This window comes from Fusarium sambucinum, chromosome III, assembly GCF_050947815.1.
Source record: "Fusarium sambucinum isolate potato_lamoka chromosome III, whole genome shotgun sequence".
Classification (NCBI taxonomy): Eukaryota; Fungi; Ascomycota; class Sordariomycetes; order Hypocreales; family Nectriaceae; genus Fusarium; species Fusarium sambucinum.
Window position 1 is genome coordinate 2,846,203 of NC_139292.1, and position 16,204 is coordinate 2,862,406.

General features: G+C 48.3%; 6 protein-coding genes across 6 annotated transcripts; 4 read left to right on the plus strand and 2 right to left on the minus strand.

Moving 5' to 3' along the window:
• Positions 1 to 2,061: 2,061 nt before the first annotated feature.
• FSST1_011121 (metalloendopeptidase) lies at positions 2,062 to 4,282 on the minus strand (the record flags this gene model as incomplete). Its single annotated transcript, XM_083234223.1, has 3 exons — positions 2,062 to 2,341; positions 2,391 to 3,496; positions 3,551 to 4,282. 3 exons carry the CDS (start codon positions 4,280 to 4,282, stop codon positions 2,062 to 2,064), a joined length of 2,118 nt encoding a protein of 705 aa, XP_083080817.1.
• Positions 4,283 to 5,156: 874 nt separating this feature from the next.
• FSST1_011122 (uncharacterized protein) lies at positions 5,157 to 5,727 on the minus strand (the record flags this gene model as incomplete). Its single annotated transcript, XM_083234225.1, has 3 exons — positions 5,157 to 5,185; positions 5,248 to 5,481; positions 5,547 to 5,727. 3 exons carry the CDS (start codon positions 5,725 to 5,727, stop codon positions 5,157 to 5,159), a joined length of 444 nt encoding a protein of 147 aa, XP_083080818.1.
• Positions 5,728 to 7,399: 1,672 nt separating this feature from the next.
• Positions 7,400 to 7,926, plus strand: FSST1_011123 (CoA binding domain-containing protein; the record flags this gene model as incomplete). Its single annotated transcript, XM_083234226.1, has 2 exons — positions 7,400 to 7,493; positions 7,559 to 7,926. 2 exons carry the CDS (start codon positions 7,400 to 7,402, stop codon positions 7,924 to 7,926), a joined length of 462 nt encoding a protein of 153 aa, XP_083080819.1.
• Positions 7,927 to 8,605: 679 nt separating this feature from the next.
• FSST1_011124 (uncharacterized protein) lies at positions 8,606 to 11,350 on the plus strand (the record flags this gene model as incomplete). Its single annotated transcript, XM_083234227.1, has 3 exons — positions 8,606 to 8,755; positions 8,805 to 9,208; positions 9,259 to 11,350. The coding sequence occupies 3 exons, from the start codon at positions 8,606 to 8,608 to the stop codon at positions 11,348 to 11,350; spliced, it is 2,646 nt and encodes an 881-aa protein (XP_083080820.1).
• Positions 11,351 to 11,704: 354 nt separating this feature from the next.
• On the plus strand, positions 11,705 to 12,370 carry FSST1_011125 (uncharacterized protein; the record flags this gene model as incomplete). Its single annotated transcript, XM_083234228.1, has 1 exon — positions 11,705 to 12,370. The coding sequence occupies one exon, from the start codon at positions 11,705 to 11,707 to the stop codon at positions 12,368 to 12,370; it is 666 nt and encodes a 221-aa protein (XP_083080821.1).
• Positions 12,371 to 12,646: 276 nt separating this feature from the next.
• FSST1_011126 (uncharacterized protein) lies at positions 12,647 to 15,990 on the plus strand (the record flags this gene model as incomplete). The annotated part of the gene is made up of 7 exons (XM_083234229.1): positions 12,647 to 12,804; positions 12,853 to 13,123; positions 13,171 to 13,416; positions 13,465 to 13,565; positions 13,612 to 13,961; positions 14,012 to 14,639; positions 14,874 to 15,990. 7 exons carry the CDS (start codon positions 12,647 to 12,649, stop codon positions 15,988 to 15,990), a joined length of 2,871 nt encoding a protein of 956 aa, XP_083080822.1.
• Between the last annotated feature and the right edge of the window lie 214 nt (positions 15,991 to 16,204).

A 16,204-nucleotide genomic window follows, 5' to 3' on the forward strand; every position in this document is an offset into this window, starting at 1 on the left:
CAGCCCGCTAAAAACGTGTTGGAGAGATACGGTGACGGGACGCTAGGGAACCTGCATACTGAGGCTTGGGGCTGTTCATTTCTGGAATGTAGTCTGGAATAGCTCTTATCCAGTCGTTTATCCCTCTCGCTTCAGCCACGCCGCCAATGTTGTTGGCACAGCATGAAAAAGCAATTAGACCTTCACTTGGAAATGTAGTTGGTAAATTTCAGCACGGGTAGTTACAGAGTGTAATTAACTAGGTAGACTTGAATAGTGGATCACAGTGATGTATACTCGGCTCTTCTTATTGTGAGACTCGCAGACATCAATTAGCTTTTTCATTCAGGGCGCAACTATCATTTTGGTCATCTCAAAGTAACAAAGAGATATCATGTTATCTGTCTGTATTAACTGGTAATAATCTAATATCGTAACAACATCATATCTACCCTCATTCAACCCCCATCAAGTTACCCCATCTTTCCCCGCAATCACTATTTTAGACTACCCGTTCCCCCGCGCAAGCCATCCATGATTAGAGAGTTGTTAGCCCCAAATTGTTCCCAGTCTTCTCCGCAGATCGATCAACCCTTCATCATTCCCATCTAATCCTAATATCTCAAAATCAAGATAGATAGTAGCCCCCGCGTTAGTCTCGGATGGCAAGGACCTCCACTCTTACTACCGTACAGACTACACACTCTAACGCTATTGGCTCTCCCCCTCTTCCTCTATCACACTTCAAGACTGAAGCGAGTTGGAGTGGTCTGATACACTGCACGATAGTGGCGCGGAGGCTAAAGCCCGCACAACGCCGTAGCGGCCGGTAAAGTCTCCGGTACTTCTAAGCACAGCACTAACTATGTAATTTTCTCTAAGTTGCAATGAAGCCATATTGGGTAGCATTGCTACATGACAGGCAAACTAGTGATGAGGGTGGCCGCGAGAATCATACTCACGGAGATCCGACGCCGTTTTTCAGCCAGGACAACTTCATATCGTCCGATTAGAAGCTTCTCTAAATCCTTTCCCACGAGTCAGCTTGCTTGTAAAGCTTACCCAGATCCAGAACATCAAGAGTCTGGGGAACGGAGATGCGGTTCCGCGCCATCTCTATACCCCACGATCTTTCAGACTGCATTCGAGATATTTGGGATGATGCCACTTTCTATCAGTTTCTTAGTTAATGGGGCGTGGAGTTCCTCTCACTTCCAGTAGTTGGTAATCTATCGACAATACAGGATAACGAGATACACCGGCTTCATCAAGGTCAGGAAGTTGACCGAGTATCCTAGATATCAGGCCATAGTAGAGACTCCACCAGATAAATGTAACCATAAACCCATCGAATCCAAATTCGTCAGCTTGCAAAAACCTCAAAAGAGTGACTTCTTTGCCACCATTTGGTATTCGTCATTAGCAGTCGTTTGTCACCTTGTAAGAGTTCCATCTTGAAACCCAAGATTACTTGTCGTTTTTCAAATTCACTCTGTTCTCTTCTTTGCCCTCCGTTCGGTCTATTTCCCAAGGTTACCCTTTGTCACCGTACATCCAGTCACAAACAGGGCGAACTACTCGATCTAAACTGCCTAGATAGAACTTCACCGAATGGAAACCTGCATTGCACATGATCTATTCACCAAGGTAGCGGGTGGTTGCATTGGACAACTCATTCATCATCCAGTGTATATCCTCAATCAGTCAATAAAAGCGATTGCTACAGCCCTGAATATCCCTATGGCGACTTGACGATAATTCTGAGTTACACAAATACATGTAGTCAACCTTTCATCTACAGCATGTTTGCGGTTTCCAGTAAGCATTAGAGTGCGGTCATTGCATGGACAGTCTACAGGCTCGGGGCAGGTGACAGAATCTACGTGCGGGTAGCTGCAACATACGAGATTCCATTCTCGTATATCACTGCAGGACCCAGGGGGGAGAATCCGCAGTCATCATTGTACGACACTACCACGTGGTTCATGAATAACATTCCGATCTTCAGCACGCTCGAGTAATTTCCCGTATTCTTCAATTCGTCAATCGTATTCTCTCTTCTATTCGTTAACTGTAATTGACCTAAGAAGCAGATGAAGAGAGCCCAAGCTCCTTGTAGAAAGCTTCCGAGCTAGGCTCTCGGCCCAGGAACTCCTTCAAGAATTCCATCTCAGGGATACTTCCACCTCTCTCAAGCACGGTATGACGGTAGCGTCGACCTTCCTTACCGTCCATTGGGTTCTTGGCGAAGAATGAGTGGAACATATCGAGCGAGAATACCTCAGAATAGAGGTAGCCGTAGTATCCAGCATCGTATCCACCAATGAAGTGGCCGATCCCAGCATGTCGGTTACCCCATTCCCTAGTAAATAGTTAGCTCAGTCAATCAAATGTTTTTGATAGATACGTACAGTCCCTCTCCAAGATCCTCAGGTCCCTTGGTACCGGAAATTTCATGTCGAAGCTCGTTCCAGGTTCGACCAGCGTTGAGCTTCTTAACAGCCTCGTGAGACTCAGGAGTGTGCACAGTCATGTCAAACAGGCCAATAACGAGCTGTCCAAGTGCGCCGATCGCTGAGTTAAGACGCTTGGTAGAAATAAGCTTTTCGATAAGCTCGTCGGGAATTTGCTCCTTTGTTTCCCAGTGCTTAGAAAGTGACTTGAGCACGCTAGGAGTCCAACACCAGTTCTCGAGCATCTGAGATGGAGCCTCGACAAAGTCGAGCACTGTGGAGGTTCCGTGGAAGTAGCTGTAGCGGGTGCGACCAGCCAAGTCGTGGATACCATGACCCAGCTCGTGGAACAGGGTCACAACCTCATGGTGCTTCAGCAGGGATGGCTTCTTGGGAGTTGGCTTGCTGAAATTGCAGACCAGGGCAGTAACAGGGTAGTGCTTCTTGCCGTCCTCAGTGACGTAACCAGGCTCCAGGTTGAAGTTGGCGTTGTGGCCATACTTGTTGTCACGAGGGTGAAGATCAAGGTACAGGTAGCCGTTGAAGTTTGAGCCTGAGGCCTCGTCATCCCAGACACTGTAAATCAAGACATCCTCGTGCCACACAATGTCCTCGGCCTTGCCTGTGGGGCTCAGTCTGGCTCTCTCTTCAGGAGTAAGCTCAACAAAGACAAATCCGAAGATCTCCTCAAAGATCTTCAGCATGCCGGCAAATGTTGATTCGACAGGGAAGTACTGAGAAATCTTGGCCTCATCAACACTGTACTCCTTCTCCTTCTGTATTCGGGAGTAAAAGGATGTGTCCCACATGTAGAAGCTGTCATCAAATGATAGGCCGCGCTCCTCGTAATCGTTCTTCTTGTACTCCTTGAGGGCGTTGATCTCGTTGGCGCCACCCTCAGAAAGTCGGGTTCGAAGGTCATCGAGGAAAGATCGAACGGCGGCGGGGCTCTTCGCCATCTTCTCCTCAATGCGCAGGGCTGCATGGTTGTCGTAACCCAAAAGTCGTGCAGCTTCGTCACGGAGGGTAATGATCTCCTGGAAGATAGGGACATTTATATTGGCCTGGAACATCAGTCAGTCTTTCCGATTCGTAGAGGGTTATAGATTGAATTATACCTTGTTGGATTCAGCAACAGTATACTTACGACGAGTGTCGGCATCAATTGCATACTTGATAAGAGGGAAGTAATGGTTGTACTTGAACGAGAGCTTGACCTTGCCTTCGTTCTCACCAGTGCCCTTCTCAAGCGAGTCGACGTCAATGTCGTCAGAGGGAACTCCCTTGAGCTCCTCGGGAGTGAACCAAATGGCACCCTTCTCTTCATTGAGGTTTGTCTGGCCCTGAATCTCGAGCTCGCTCAGGCGCTTCTGTATCTCTTTGAATCGGTCTCGCTTGGGGCCGGCAGGCAGACGAAGCCCGTTTCGGATGTACTTATTCCTCTCCTTCTCGAGAACGTGTGCCTGCTCCTTAGTGAGGTCCTGGGATGCTCGGTTGGCGAAAGCCGCGTCCACGGCGTTGAAGATATCCTCTCGCATGTTACACTCGATACCGAAGTCATTGAAGACTCTCTCGGACTCGGTAGAAGCATCACGGAGCTCCTTGTTGGTGGAAACATGGTGGTAGAAGGTCAAGATGCGACGATGAGTGGCAGCCAAATTCTCATCTATGAGGATAGGCTCAAGGACGTTGGCGAAAGAGGCCTTGTCTGCGGTGACATTGGCAGCAACAGAGTCCAGCGCATCCTTAGTAGCATCGCAGAGCTTCTTGGTGTCGGCAGCAATCGACTCGGGGGTGGCGGTGAACAGAGGCGGCGCCTGGGGAGGGTTACGATACTTGTCGGGAGCCATGGTGCTAGTCATGAGCTGTCTTGTTGATAGAATTGTTCGTGTAGCTTGGAATCTGACTTGATTCGCTAAAGAGACAAGACGGGAGGAAGCTCTTGAAGAAGCCAGAGTTATAGCGATAAGAAGGAAGAAGAGGGAGAGTAGGAGGAGGAGGAGGGGCCTGGGTGAAATACGCTTGTCCAGCTTGGATGATGTGAATGTTACCTGGAAGGTCAGCCGATTGGTTTGAAGGCGGTCGAGTTTCAAAATTGAGGCGACTTACAGTCAAAAGAGGGGTCTTTTCTAGATAGTTCGATTGATCCGTGTCTAGGCGTCAAAGGCGTTGAGAAGGCGTTTACTGTAGATGTAACAAGATGGGGCGTTAATTGAGAGGTGCAGCTTAGAGCTCCCACTTGGACCCGCTCAGGCCAGCGAAATCGCGGGGCAGTCGGATGCTGTGTCATGATCAAAGCGGCTAATAAGAGAATTAGGTAGGTGAATCATGCATAAACTATGGAGGCCATAACAAAGACATAATAGCCATTGTTAATCATTGTCAATATCAATCAGTTGGGGGAAAAAAGGACAATTTCGAGATTTCAAAGCTGAGGCAAGCTATGTGACCCAGACATGGAAGCTTTGAGCTGCCAACGGGATCCATGACAACTCCACCACAACCAAAATGCAGCCTCTACCATATAAAAAGTTGAGACATATAGAGCTTTATTTCGTAACTCCTACTCGCCTCCCAATTATCTACTTAAAATCCAGACATGCTAGTGTAATTCATCATTTCGGCGTATCCGTAGCCGATTCCATCCATATCCATAATCAAACAAGCAAACGCCGGTCCGTCAACGTAGATGCATAACCTAACCCGCCCATATCTTTACAGTGTTTAGTTGGCGAGGATGGTTCGCACAAGGTCTGTTTTTGTGTTATGTTAGTTGCCGCTCGAACCGTTGCTGCTCTTCTGGGGTTGTACGTACCAGTGTAGTTGACCTGGCCTGAGCTGGTGTCAACGGCCTTGAGGAGCTCGTCGACCTCCTCGTCGGTCATCTTCTCGCCCAGGTTTGTCAAGATGTACTTGAGCTGGCCGACGCCGATGAAACCCGTCATATCCTTATCAAACACTTGGAAACCGCGGCAGTATTCCTCAGGCTCGCCAGGGTCGCGGAAGCCACCGGGGCGGTTCAGCACGCGCTGGAATGTCTCGAAGTCGACTGTGTCGGAAACGTCAGCATGAGCTCTGATGTTTTATCGTCGCAGAGGCATGTTCGTTACTCACATTCGCCACCAACATTCTTCTCGAGGTCCTGGATCTCAGCAAGAGTAGGGTTCTGGCCACAGGCGCGCAGAAGATCACCGAGGCTGTCAACAGTGACACGGCCGTTTCCGCGCTTGTCGAACAGGGCAAAAGCCTCCTTGTAGTTGGTAGAAGCCTGCGATTCAAACTTGTTGTTAGACATGATTGCTTATGATGAGTATAATGAGAGTTGCGTGGTATGTGAAGTTTGCGATTGCGAATCTTGTGATATTCAAGGAGATGCAAGATGCGGAGAATCAAGACTGAACTTGAACTGATTTGACAAGCAAAAAGCCAACTTCCAACTATTCGGGCAACGCAAAAGGCAATCCGTCGAATCAGAAGGCGGGGTGCATTGTTTACGCATCCGAATAAAGGGGTGTCCGGGGCAACTGGAGCTCACCATTTTTAGGTAGGTTATTGGAGGGGTGGTTCTGTTCTGTGGCTGGTTGAGTTGGTAACGCAACAAGCAGTCGATAAAAACGTCGTTATGATGGTTTCTGAGAATGGAAAAATGGTGTTGAGAGGTTGAAAGATGAAGAAGATAGAAAAGAGGGCCAAGATTACATTCCATGCGTACTTCCTCTCCACGCTCTGGCCTCCCTGGAGTCTTTTGCTAGACACTGACGGGGCAACGGGGTCAGTCCATGGGTCAACTTGGGCCATGTCACCACCTGCAAAATAAACTCAGCACTTTACAGATGGAACCATCCCAATATATCCGCTTTATTCTGTCAGCTTTTACTAACGCCGTTTGGCGGTGAAACTATTGAAACTGGAGTAAATAATGCCAGACCCTTTTAAACACGTTGCGAATTATGTACCGCAGCTACTATCATGAAACAATTTCTACATATTTTTGCACAAACCTAAACTGTTACCAATGTTACAATGCTTCAGCCAAAATATCATAGCAGTTCTAGCAATCATTAGTACTTTACGATTAGTCTCTGCCTATGACCTGTAAAAATGAGGCCAGGCACAACTTTCCAGGCATAATATACTTACCGCTCATTACTACGGCGCTATCATTTTTGCTCAAATATTCCGCCATGCATACAGCACTTGTCGTTACCGACGTCATGTTTTGAATTCGCTTAATTTCTTCCCATGAAGCGGGTTTCACGGACATGACCTTGGGATGAACAGCCCGGGGTTTTGGCAAGCAACAGCCGTCCGAGATCGATTGAAACGATGTTAAGACATACCACTTATCACAGATCTCGCTTATTAGCGAGCAATCTCGATCATCCTGTGATAGGTACTAAGTTAGATATCCAAAGTGCTCGTAGTCGTAAAATGGTTACCCTAAACCCTTTCTCAAATCAACATATCATGGGATTGTCAAGCCACCTAGAGTCAATTCTACCAATTTGATGGCAAACATCAAACAAAGAGTTTTAAATAGACTTACGGGACGAGCCGGGCATGCAGAAACGCCAACCAACGGTGGACGGCCCAGTTTGTATCTTTCAGGCTGAAGATATATCTTGGTAATAAACATCTTCAACCCGAACAGATGTTAACTAGAAAAGCCGTATCTGTACAACCTTTCAATAGAAGTTCACCCTCAAATTTAGAAACTTACATCAGTAATGTCTAATTGTTCGATTTCGTAAATCTTGTATACCTACTACCTACCTAGGTAGGTACTAAGGTAGACATTGTGACGCAACCCGGGTATTCAATAAGTCATCAGCTGTATGGCGTCTTAATAGAAACCCCGCCCACAGTATGGGCACCTTTATCCTCGGCAAAATCGCATATGTTCTTGCAACGTCACAGAACATTTATTCAAGTTCAAAAACAACATAAACACATACAAACGCTTCAACATGACAACCGAGGCTGCTGTTCGCAAATTCTTTACCTCGTCTGCTTACGCAGTGGCGGGCGCCAGCTCCAACCCAGCCAAATTTGGTCATCGTGGTAAGGCCTACCTGTTTATTCTTATATGGAACCACGTTTCACTCATCAACGTCTCATTTATGTAGTCTTTGTTTGGTATCTTCACCATGACCTACCAGTCACCCCCATAAATCCGGGCTCACAGACGATCAATGCGCTGAACAAGGACCATGCCACTGTTCCCAATGTGACGGCTCTTCCAAACCCTACCGAGACGTCTCTCTCAGTCATTACTCCACCTGCAGCAACCCTTCAGGTGCTTCAAGAGGCCAAGGAGAAGGGGATCCCGTCTATTTGGCTTCAGCCTGGAAGCTTCGACGATGCTGTTCTCAAGTTTGCTAACTCTCCAGGAACTTTCGAAGCCGTGATTGCCGGAGATGGTGGGCGAGGTCATGAGGGATGGTGCATTTTGGTGGATGGCGAGCGAGGATTGAAAGCAGCAGGAAAGCTATAGAATGAGTTAAGCCGAGCAGGTACAGATCGCGTTTGGTATGAGAAACAGACAACCAGATGATGTTGTGATTGGCTTTACATCTCTGCAAATTGTAGATATCTGTCTAGTAAGGTAAAATATACTTACCTAGTGTACTACACCTGGGTTATCATGATCAGATCAATTGCTAATAATAGATCATAACAGCTCGGTCAAATCGAAGGAACCCATGTAAACAAACAAGCGAGATGTCTTTTTCGTTAAAATCTGTACTTGTTGTCAAATTGTCTGGGGCTAATACTAAGAGAATCCATGTTTGGGTCTCTGGGGTTGGCTGACCCACCAAAGTAAACAAACGCGCCAGGTCCTACCCTTCGACCGCCTCTTTTGCTTGATCGATTCCGTCGCAGCAAGCGAGCATCTCGAATTACTTCCACACAACAACCTCCCACCGCCATTAATTATACCACAAGGTAAAAGGTAGGATACCTGCTGGTACGACGCGTGGACTTGCATTTGTTAAGCGGCATTCGAATCCTGCCATGAGCGCAATCACTTCTTGATTTTCTTCTATTTATTCTCTTCTCTTGGTCTCTGCTTCGTTGCGACTTCTCCAACTTGACCTTTTGCCGACGCATCGCGTCTTGATTAAAGAGCTACTACCCTTGACCGCGCTTTCACGCGCAACCTACCTACAACCATGTCTTTCGACGATATTACCGACCAATTCATTACATACGAGAGCCGATTAGCTTCTTTCCAGAAAAACGCCAAAAAGCGAGGATCTTCAGCGAGTGGACGGGGCACCAAAGCTCTCAACTGGCCTCACAAGACCATCACACCCGATAGCGTATGTTGAAAACCTGCCTCGATACCAATAATACCTGACAGTCCTGTAGCTTGCTCGCGCTGGACTCTTCTTCAACCCAACATCACAAAACCCCGATAATGCGCAATGCTTCCTGTGCCACAAGGGCCTTGACGGCTGGGAAGCCAACGACGACCCCCTTGTTGAACATCTGACGCATGCTCCCGAATGCGGCTGGGCAGTTGTCGCCGCGATCGAATCAAACGTGGGAGATTTTGCGCAACAAGCCCCAGATCAGCCATACATGAAGGAAGCTCGAAAAGCAACATTTGCTGGCAGATGGCCCCACGATACTAAAAAGGGATGGAAGTGTAAAACTAAGCAACTAGTCGACGCCGGTTGGAAGTACACGCCAACTGAAGAGTCGGACGATATGGCTACCTGCACCTACTGCCAACTCGCTCTCGACGGTTGGGAACCTACCGACAAGCCTCTGTGAGTATCGCAACTTGCTTTGACCTACGGCAACGACTAATACAGCGCAGCGACGAGCACTACAACCGATCCCCTAACTGCCCATTCTTCATTCTGCTGCAAAGCAAGAAATCGAGCAAAGCCAAAGCTGCGCGCGCATCCAAAGCGTCGCGTTTATCTGTCCAATCCGTTGCGACCATTGCTTCAGAAGCGCCTTCAATGATTGACTCAACAGCTGCTATAGACGACAGCGTTATGACAACGAGCTCCACTGCAACAGGCGGAAAGAAAACAAAAGCACGTAAAACGACCGCCAAGGGACGAAAAACAAAGGCAAAGAAGGATACACCAGTCGAGGATGCCGAGGTGTCGCTACAAGATGAAGAGCCGTCTAAGCTTTCCCGGGGGAGGAAACGTGACAGCTCAGCGGTGGAAGATGTGAGCATGGCCGTTTCAGATGCTCCACCAGGCAAGAGGCGCGTGATGCGTGCTGTCAACGAGTCTACAGTAGTACAAGATGAAGACTCAGATATGGCCGAAGCTCCTACTCCTAAGAAGGGCAATAAAAAGAAGACGACACGCAAGCCTACAGCTAAATCGTCGCATGATGTCTCTACAGCGTCTATCACGGAAGAGGTGGTAGCAACAGGCTACGAAGCAACCCCGGGGACGTTCCCGGACGATGATGAAATTGAGCGACAGCTGGAAGCGGACCTGGAGAATCAACTTACTGAAGACGAGGAGTTGACCTTTGACTCCGATTCCGAGAGACGCCAAAAGAAAGAGAGCATGTCAAAGACCTCGCTGGCCAAGGCTGAGCAGCAGGAGTATTCACGCGACTATGCTATGCTAAATCCCGAGCCTATCGAGCCAGATGAGGACGAAATTGATGATGATCTCAAGGCTCTACAAGCTGAGATGGAAGTCAACAACACGGGACCAGAGCTAGAAGAAGAGCCGCGACCAGAGTCAGACGCGGAACCTGAAGCTGAGCATCAAGAGCTACAAATTTCAAAGAAAGGGAGAAAAGCCGACACTAAAAAGGCATATAAACAGACAAAGCCGAAGAAAACAAAAGCCGCGCCAGAAGTGGACGAGGGAGGTGATGCTGAAACAGAAGCACAAGCCCTGGCTGATGAACCAGCCCACGAAGACAGTCTTGCCAGTACTGATACTGTTGTCAAGAAGTCAGCAGCAGCTCGCTTGAGCACTGGCAAGCGAGGTCGAGGACGTCCTTCTAAAGCATCTCTCGCCTCTCGTGCTTCCGCAAACGAAATCGAGCTGGTAGAAACCCCAACAGAAACCACCGCTGAAGCCGCTGAAGAACCACCCGTGAAGCGAGGTCGTGGTAGGCCTTCCAAGGTGTCATTGGCATCCCGACCTTCTGTCGGCGCAGATGTAAGCCAATTGAGTGACGCGCCCCCTAAACGTGGTCGTGGTCGTCCATCAAAGAAGTCGCTGGAGGCTCGAAAGTCACTGGAAGCCGCGGCTAGCCAAGAACAAACCCAGCCATTTAGCCAGCCCGTGGAAGATCGCATGCAGGAAGATGTCGAGATTTATGCGCCCGAAGAGCCTGTTCATCGTGCTGCTTCTGTGGAGTCAGCACAACAATCGCCTGTGCCATCATCCCCGCCGCCCAGCGCAGCTCATCTGGCCAACCCGCCTTCAACCCCTGGAAGAGTCATCTCCCCTGCCCCTTCAGCCCGACAAGCAGCTATCTCCCCTTCTCAATCACCTCAGGCCTCAGATGCCGAGAACGAACCACCATCATCAAGACCCACGTCCGGTGCCAACCCCAAGAGAGTGGCATTGGCGCCTGTCATCACTACACCTACCCGCACATCGCCTTCCAAGCTCTCACCATCCAAACGCAACATAATTGCAGGACTTCGTAGCACTGCTCCATGGACGGAGTTGGATCTGGATACTGTCTTTGGAACACCACTCAAGGACTCGGATAAGGAGAATGGCCTGGAAAGATATCTTAAGCAGGGCCAGACTTTGACATCACCGGAGAAGCAGATGACAGTGCAGGAGTGGATCTATCACAACGCTTCAGAGGCTGAGAAGCAGCTGAAGCACGAGTGTGAAGCCATAGTCAGTCGGTTCGAAAGCGAAGGCTCAAGGGCCATGCACGTACTGGAAGGACTGGTTGTGGAATGAGACATGACTTTCTGGAGAACTGAATGACGGGATGGGAGGCAAGCAAGCTGGATATATACAGACTCTGCTTTTGATGAAACAAGATGTGACGTGCATGAACAAGTTCAGGAATGACGGCGTTGGTAATGATGAATTTTTCTAAATACTGCTTGTTGCTATTAACGAATGAAAGACAAGAAAGACCCTTGTTGTTTGAGCATTTGCAATCTTCCCACGATGTCATTGCCAATTGTATTATAGTTGGCCATTGAATAGTAACTTTATCAACCCTAACGGCGACCATGTGGGTGTGAAGCAGACTAGCTACTCATATCTTAGAACTAAATTTTCACAACTTCATCATCTTCTAGTTAGATGGCCGTTCTCGACCACAGCCGAGAACTATCTGGGCCTTTCAAATACCTTCCAGGCGAGATTCTTAACCAAGTAATATCGGAACTGCCCAATGCCGATATTAAGAATCTACGCCAAACATGTACTTATCTCAAAGATATTGCACATCCGCTTATCAGCCGCCTATTTCTTTCAGCCAACTTAAGCGACATACAGGTGTTCAGAGCAGCTATAGATCATGAAATCTATCGACATGATGTCACAGAAATCATTTATGATGATGCACGTCTCGGCCACGCAGACGACATGGATGGTGGCTCCATGTCTGACTTTGAGGATGACATCGGCGACGTTACGGGAGTTCCTGAGTGGTATCTTGACGTTTACCGCGAGAACCTCTGGTACATACACTCATACTATAACAGACGTTATGTTCACGCTAAGGAGACTCTTCAAAATTCACCCAGCCCAGCAGAAGCATTCAAGCATATCTACAGATTATCACAAGAGCAACAAGAAATGATTGCCACAAACAAAGACGCTGATGCGATTGAGTATGGTCTCCTGCGTCTTCCGAATTTGAGAAGAGTAACAATTACTCCCGCAACTCATGGAGTGCCTGGACGACCGCTATATCCTACACCCACAATCAGATCACTCCATGGGCTTGTATACCCTTCAGACTAAGGGGAATTTGCGCATTCGGCTCTCCCATGGTGGGTCCTCCTGCCAGAGCTTGTGGTTGATGCCTGAGGTGAGCTGCCACACCTATCGCGACTTCAGGGTGAGCTATGCAACTTGAACCAACATTCACAAACCAGAAATCATAATACGCATTCACGAAAACAACACCTACGCGGCCATGGCGCGCTTTACGATGAACCGGCGGCACTTCAAATATGGATGCCAGCCATGCCTTGGAATTATCTTCCTCGTGGCCTTTACTTACTCTCCTCCTAAATAATGACAAAGCCAAACAATCTCAAGCTTATCGCGCAACGCGCCAAATCTGCGGGATACCAATATAGCGACTTCGCTGAGCGTAATAAGGAGCGAGGCCGCACACGCTTTAATAAGAAGACACTGGCAGCACAGAACCAGATGCTTAACGTATATCTGGCGTAAGTATCAGCGCAGCCCATCTATGGTGATCTGACTGACTTGCAAAGGTGGTGCTCGAACGCCACCGGTGTGCCCCTTGAACAATGCGACACAACATTTCTGAGCCAAGGGGTACCGTTGCCAAAACTCGAGGAACTGAAAGACTTCTGGAGATTTTTTGCACTCCAATCCAGTGGTCGCTTAACACTCCCGGACAGCTCAAAGACAAATCGCCCTACAGTCGTAACCCTTCGAGGAAAAGCGAAGGTATGGAAGTCAGGATTCCTGCGGCGAACAGGGCAACAACTCAGCGAGGAGGAGACAGCAGAGATCAACCAGGTAAGGATCCTGGACCGGCGAGTGCTTCAGAAACTAACGGAACGCAGTGGTTAAAAGATGACTTGCCATACGAAGAAACAAGCGAGGGCAAACCGTATTGTCACAATTTACAAAAACCCAAGTTCAACTTCCAGTCAGGGGATCTAGATCGACTCATCGACCAGGTATGGAGTGGTCAAGATACCAGACACATCTATGATAGAAACCGACTCCAGTTTCACCTTCAACTTCTCTGGTTTTGCGATGCAGGGGCTAGGCGCGGCGCGCTCCTGAAACATGGCGTGCCATACAAGGTGAACAGATCACAACAAGCACGATTTATTCTTATTAATCAATTGTAGGACATTCACCTGGTATTGAGTCCGCATCAGGGCTGGCCACAGTTCTTTTACAAGCTTGCACAACGTCATGTCAAAAACAATAAGGACCCTGACTTGAGAGCGTAAGCATTCCGCTATACCAACTGGAACAAGACTAACAATCGGCAGCTTTGGCAACACTTGCAGGCAACATCCTGTTCTCCGCTATGATTCTGTGTCTATAATTCTCATGCTCGCCGTGGTTGATGGTGCCCTAAACCGCGAGGACCTGACTCGGATGATGGAGAACGGTGGTGAGGGACACGTGGAGTGGAGCAAACAGTGTCGCGATCTCCCTATCTGCCGGAGCGTAGATCAACAAGGAGAAGTCCATGATACGAAGCCGATGAATCAGGACTCGTTCATCGAAATGTTTAAGACGTTTTTGATGCAAGCCGGGTATATTTCGATACCAGGATATCTCTTTCTGCCTGGTTCGATACACATGATCCGCCGAGAGCTCGGCAAACAACTCGATGGTGAGCCTCTTCTTCTTTATGGGCGAAGAAATACTTGTTAACATGCCCAGGTCTATATACTGAGGTAGAGAGATCCCAACATCTGACACAAGCCGACAAAGCGGTTTTTGGCCAAAGCTATACCGCAGACACATCGTCCTGTGATGGCTTATCAGCCTTCCTACGCGAGAAACCGGACCACAGGGCTGTTGAATACTTTCAGGGCCTTGCTCAATTCCGACATGAGGGTCTGCCAACCCAACTTCCTGCTGCACTGAAAGACGAAATTAGTCGCAATCCTGCAGTCTTGGAATGGGACCGGAAGATAACGCAGACTTCCGACAAGAAAACTCGAAAAGAGGCAATGCAAAAACGACAGAAAACCGTAGATAGACTTCAGAAAATCATGTTAGAAGAGCATCGGCGAGAATTTTCAGCGAGTCTCAAGCGCCACAAGTTGTTCAATGGTCGCCAAGCCGAATTACCGAACCCGGACCTGGATGATCCTATACACGAACTCAGGCCTGAGATGGCTCGGCTAGCCCAGAAGATGACAAGAACTTCGCCTGCGAGCCAACAAGACAGACTCGATGCAATGGAAGACATGCTGTCGTTGCTAGCTGCACCGACTGTTTATTATCGACCCGGAGAGGAACCTCAGGATGGAAAATATCCCTATTGCTCAAAAGAGATACAAAGGTAAGGGTATTCATTCTACAAAACATCAAGCAACTCTAACACAACTTATAGTATCACCGATCGGCGAGCTTAGTGCAAGCATATCCATCGCTGCCGGAAAAGGGCGGAGGCCGAGAAACGTAAGGTTCAGCTCTTAACGCTCCGGTTCTGCTATTTCTGCAATCTGTTCTTGACTGGTGACAAGTGGGGACACCATTGCGAGAACCATCTTACACAGTCACTGAAACATTATAGTTCTATCACCTTCCGGCACACCTTGATCCGCCCCGCCTTCTGCCTGATTTGCAGGCAGATAAAGTATCGCACACCAGCTACAAGGATGAGATACTGGGCACGGGACTCTGACGCCATATGCCACATGGAAGAAGAGCATAGGTGGCCATGGTCATGTCCTGACTGCAATTTTATCGGCAAGAGCAGTGAAGCATGCTATCATCATCTGCACGATGCCCATGGATATCAACTTGCTAAGAAGCGCAAGCATGCTGGCCCCTCCCCGGTGGATATGTCACACAATTGCATGTCAAAGTTGGTTCGACTCACATCGAGTTCGCCAGAAGTATCCGGAACTGATTTGACTTTCAACGGACCTCTGGAGATTGTTAAATCCACTAAGAACGAAGTGGATGCTATTGACACAACTGTCAATAACAGATGCTTATTGGAAACACCAAATCTACGCCTTAGCAGCTCTGCTATATCTTCGATAGCGAATCTTGATCTGGCTTCAACTGCGAAATCATCATTGGCTCTATTAGGAGGCTGCTCTTCGGACAACTTGACGCCCGATATAGGGCCACCTACTATGAAAACCTTTGTCTATGATGCACAACAGGGTGATGGACGACGCCTTCCTACAGATGCGATAGCAATGGACACAAATCCGGTAGGTGACAGCTCTTCATGCGGCGTGTCACGTCTGCCCACTCCTTATGCAACGACCGACACCGACACTGGCTCAGCAACTCCAAGCCCAGTTATATCAGAAGGGAAGAAGCGCCGAATCAAGTTCATTACAACGGCTCACCAGTCTGAGCCCACTGATGACATCGTGTCTCCGTCCGCGCCAAAGAAGTATCGGATCACTTTGAAAATAAAACCACGGACCATAAGCGGGAAAGAGCATGCTGGTAGTAATATTGCAATCGTTCAGGGTCGGGACAAGCAAACTGAGATTGAAAAGGCCACCAAGACGCACATCATTTTAAAGACCGGTTCATGCCAGCCCTATTCTCATCGGCCAACAACACCGCTCAAGACTTGGTTATCAGGCACAGCCTCGTCTAGCAGCAGGTGGACATTAGAGGAGGATAAAAAGGTCTGCAGGATGAAACAGGACAATTGCTCTTAGGCCAAGATCCAGCGCGCCCTTCCGCATCGTTCCCAGGGCTCGATTCAAGTCCAGTACTCGACTAAATTGAATAAGCCGATAAGGGGTGACGAACATTAGTTAGCCACATGGAATTTGACTTTCACTAGGGGACATATGCATTTTCATGTGATTCGAACTTCTCTTTTGTAGTACATTGCATAATAGTTCACTCTAAAATACGAGCAAGTTCGTG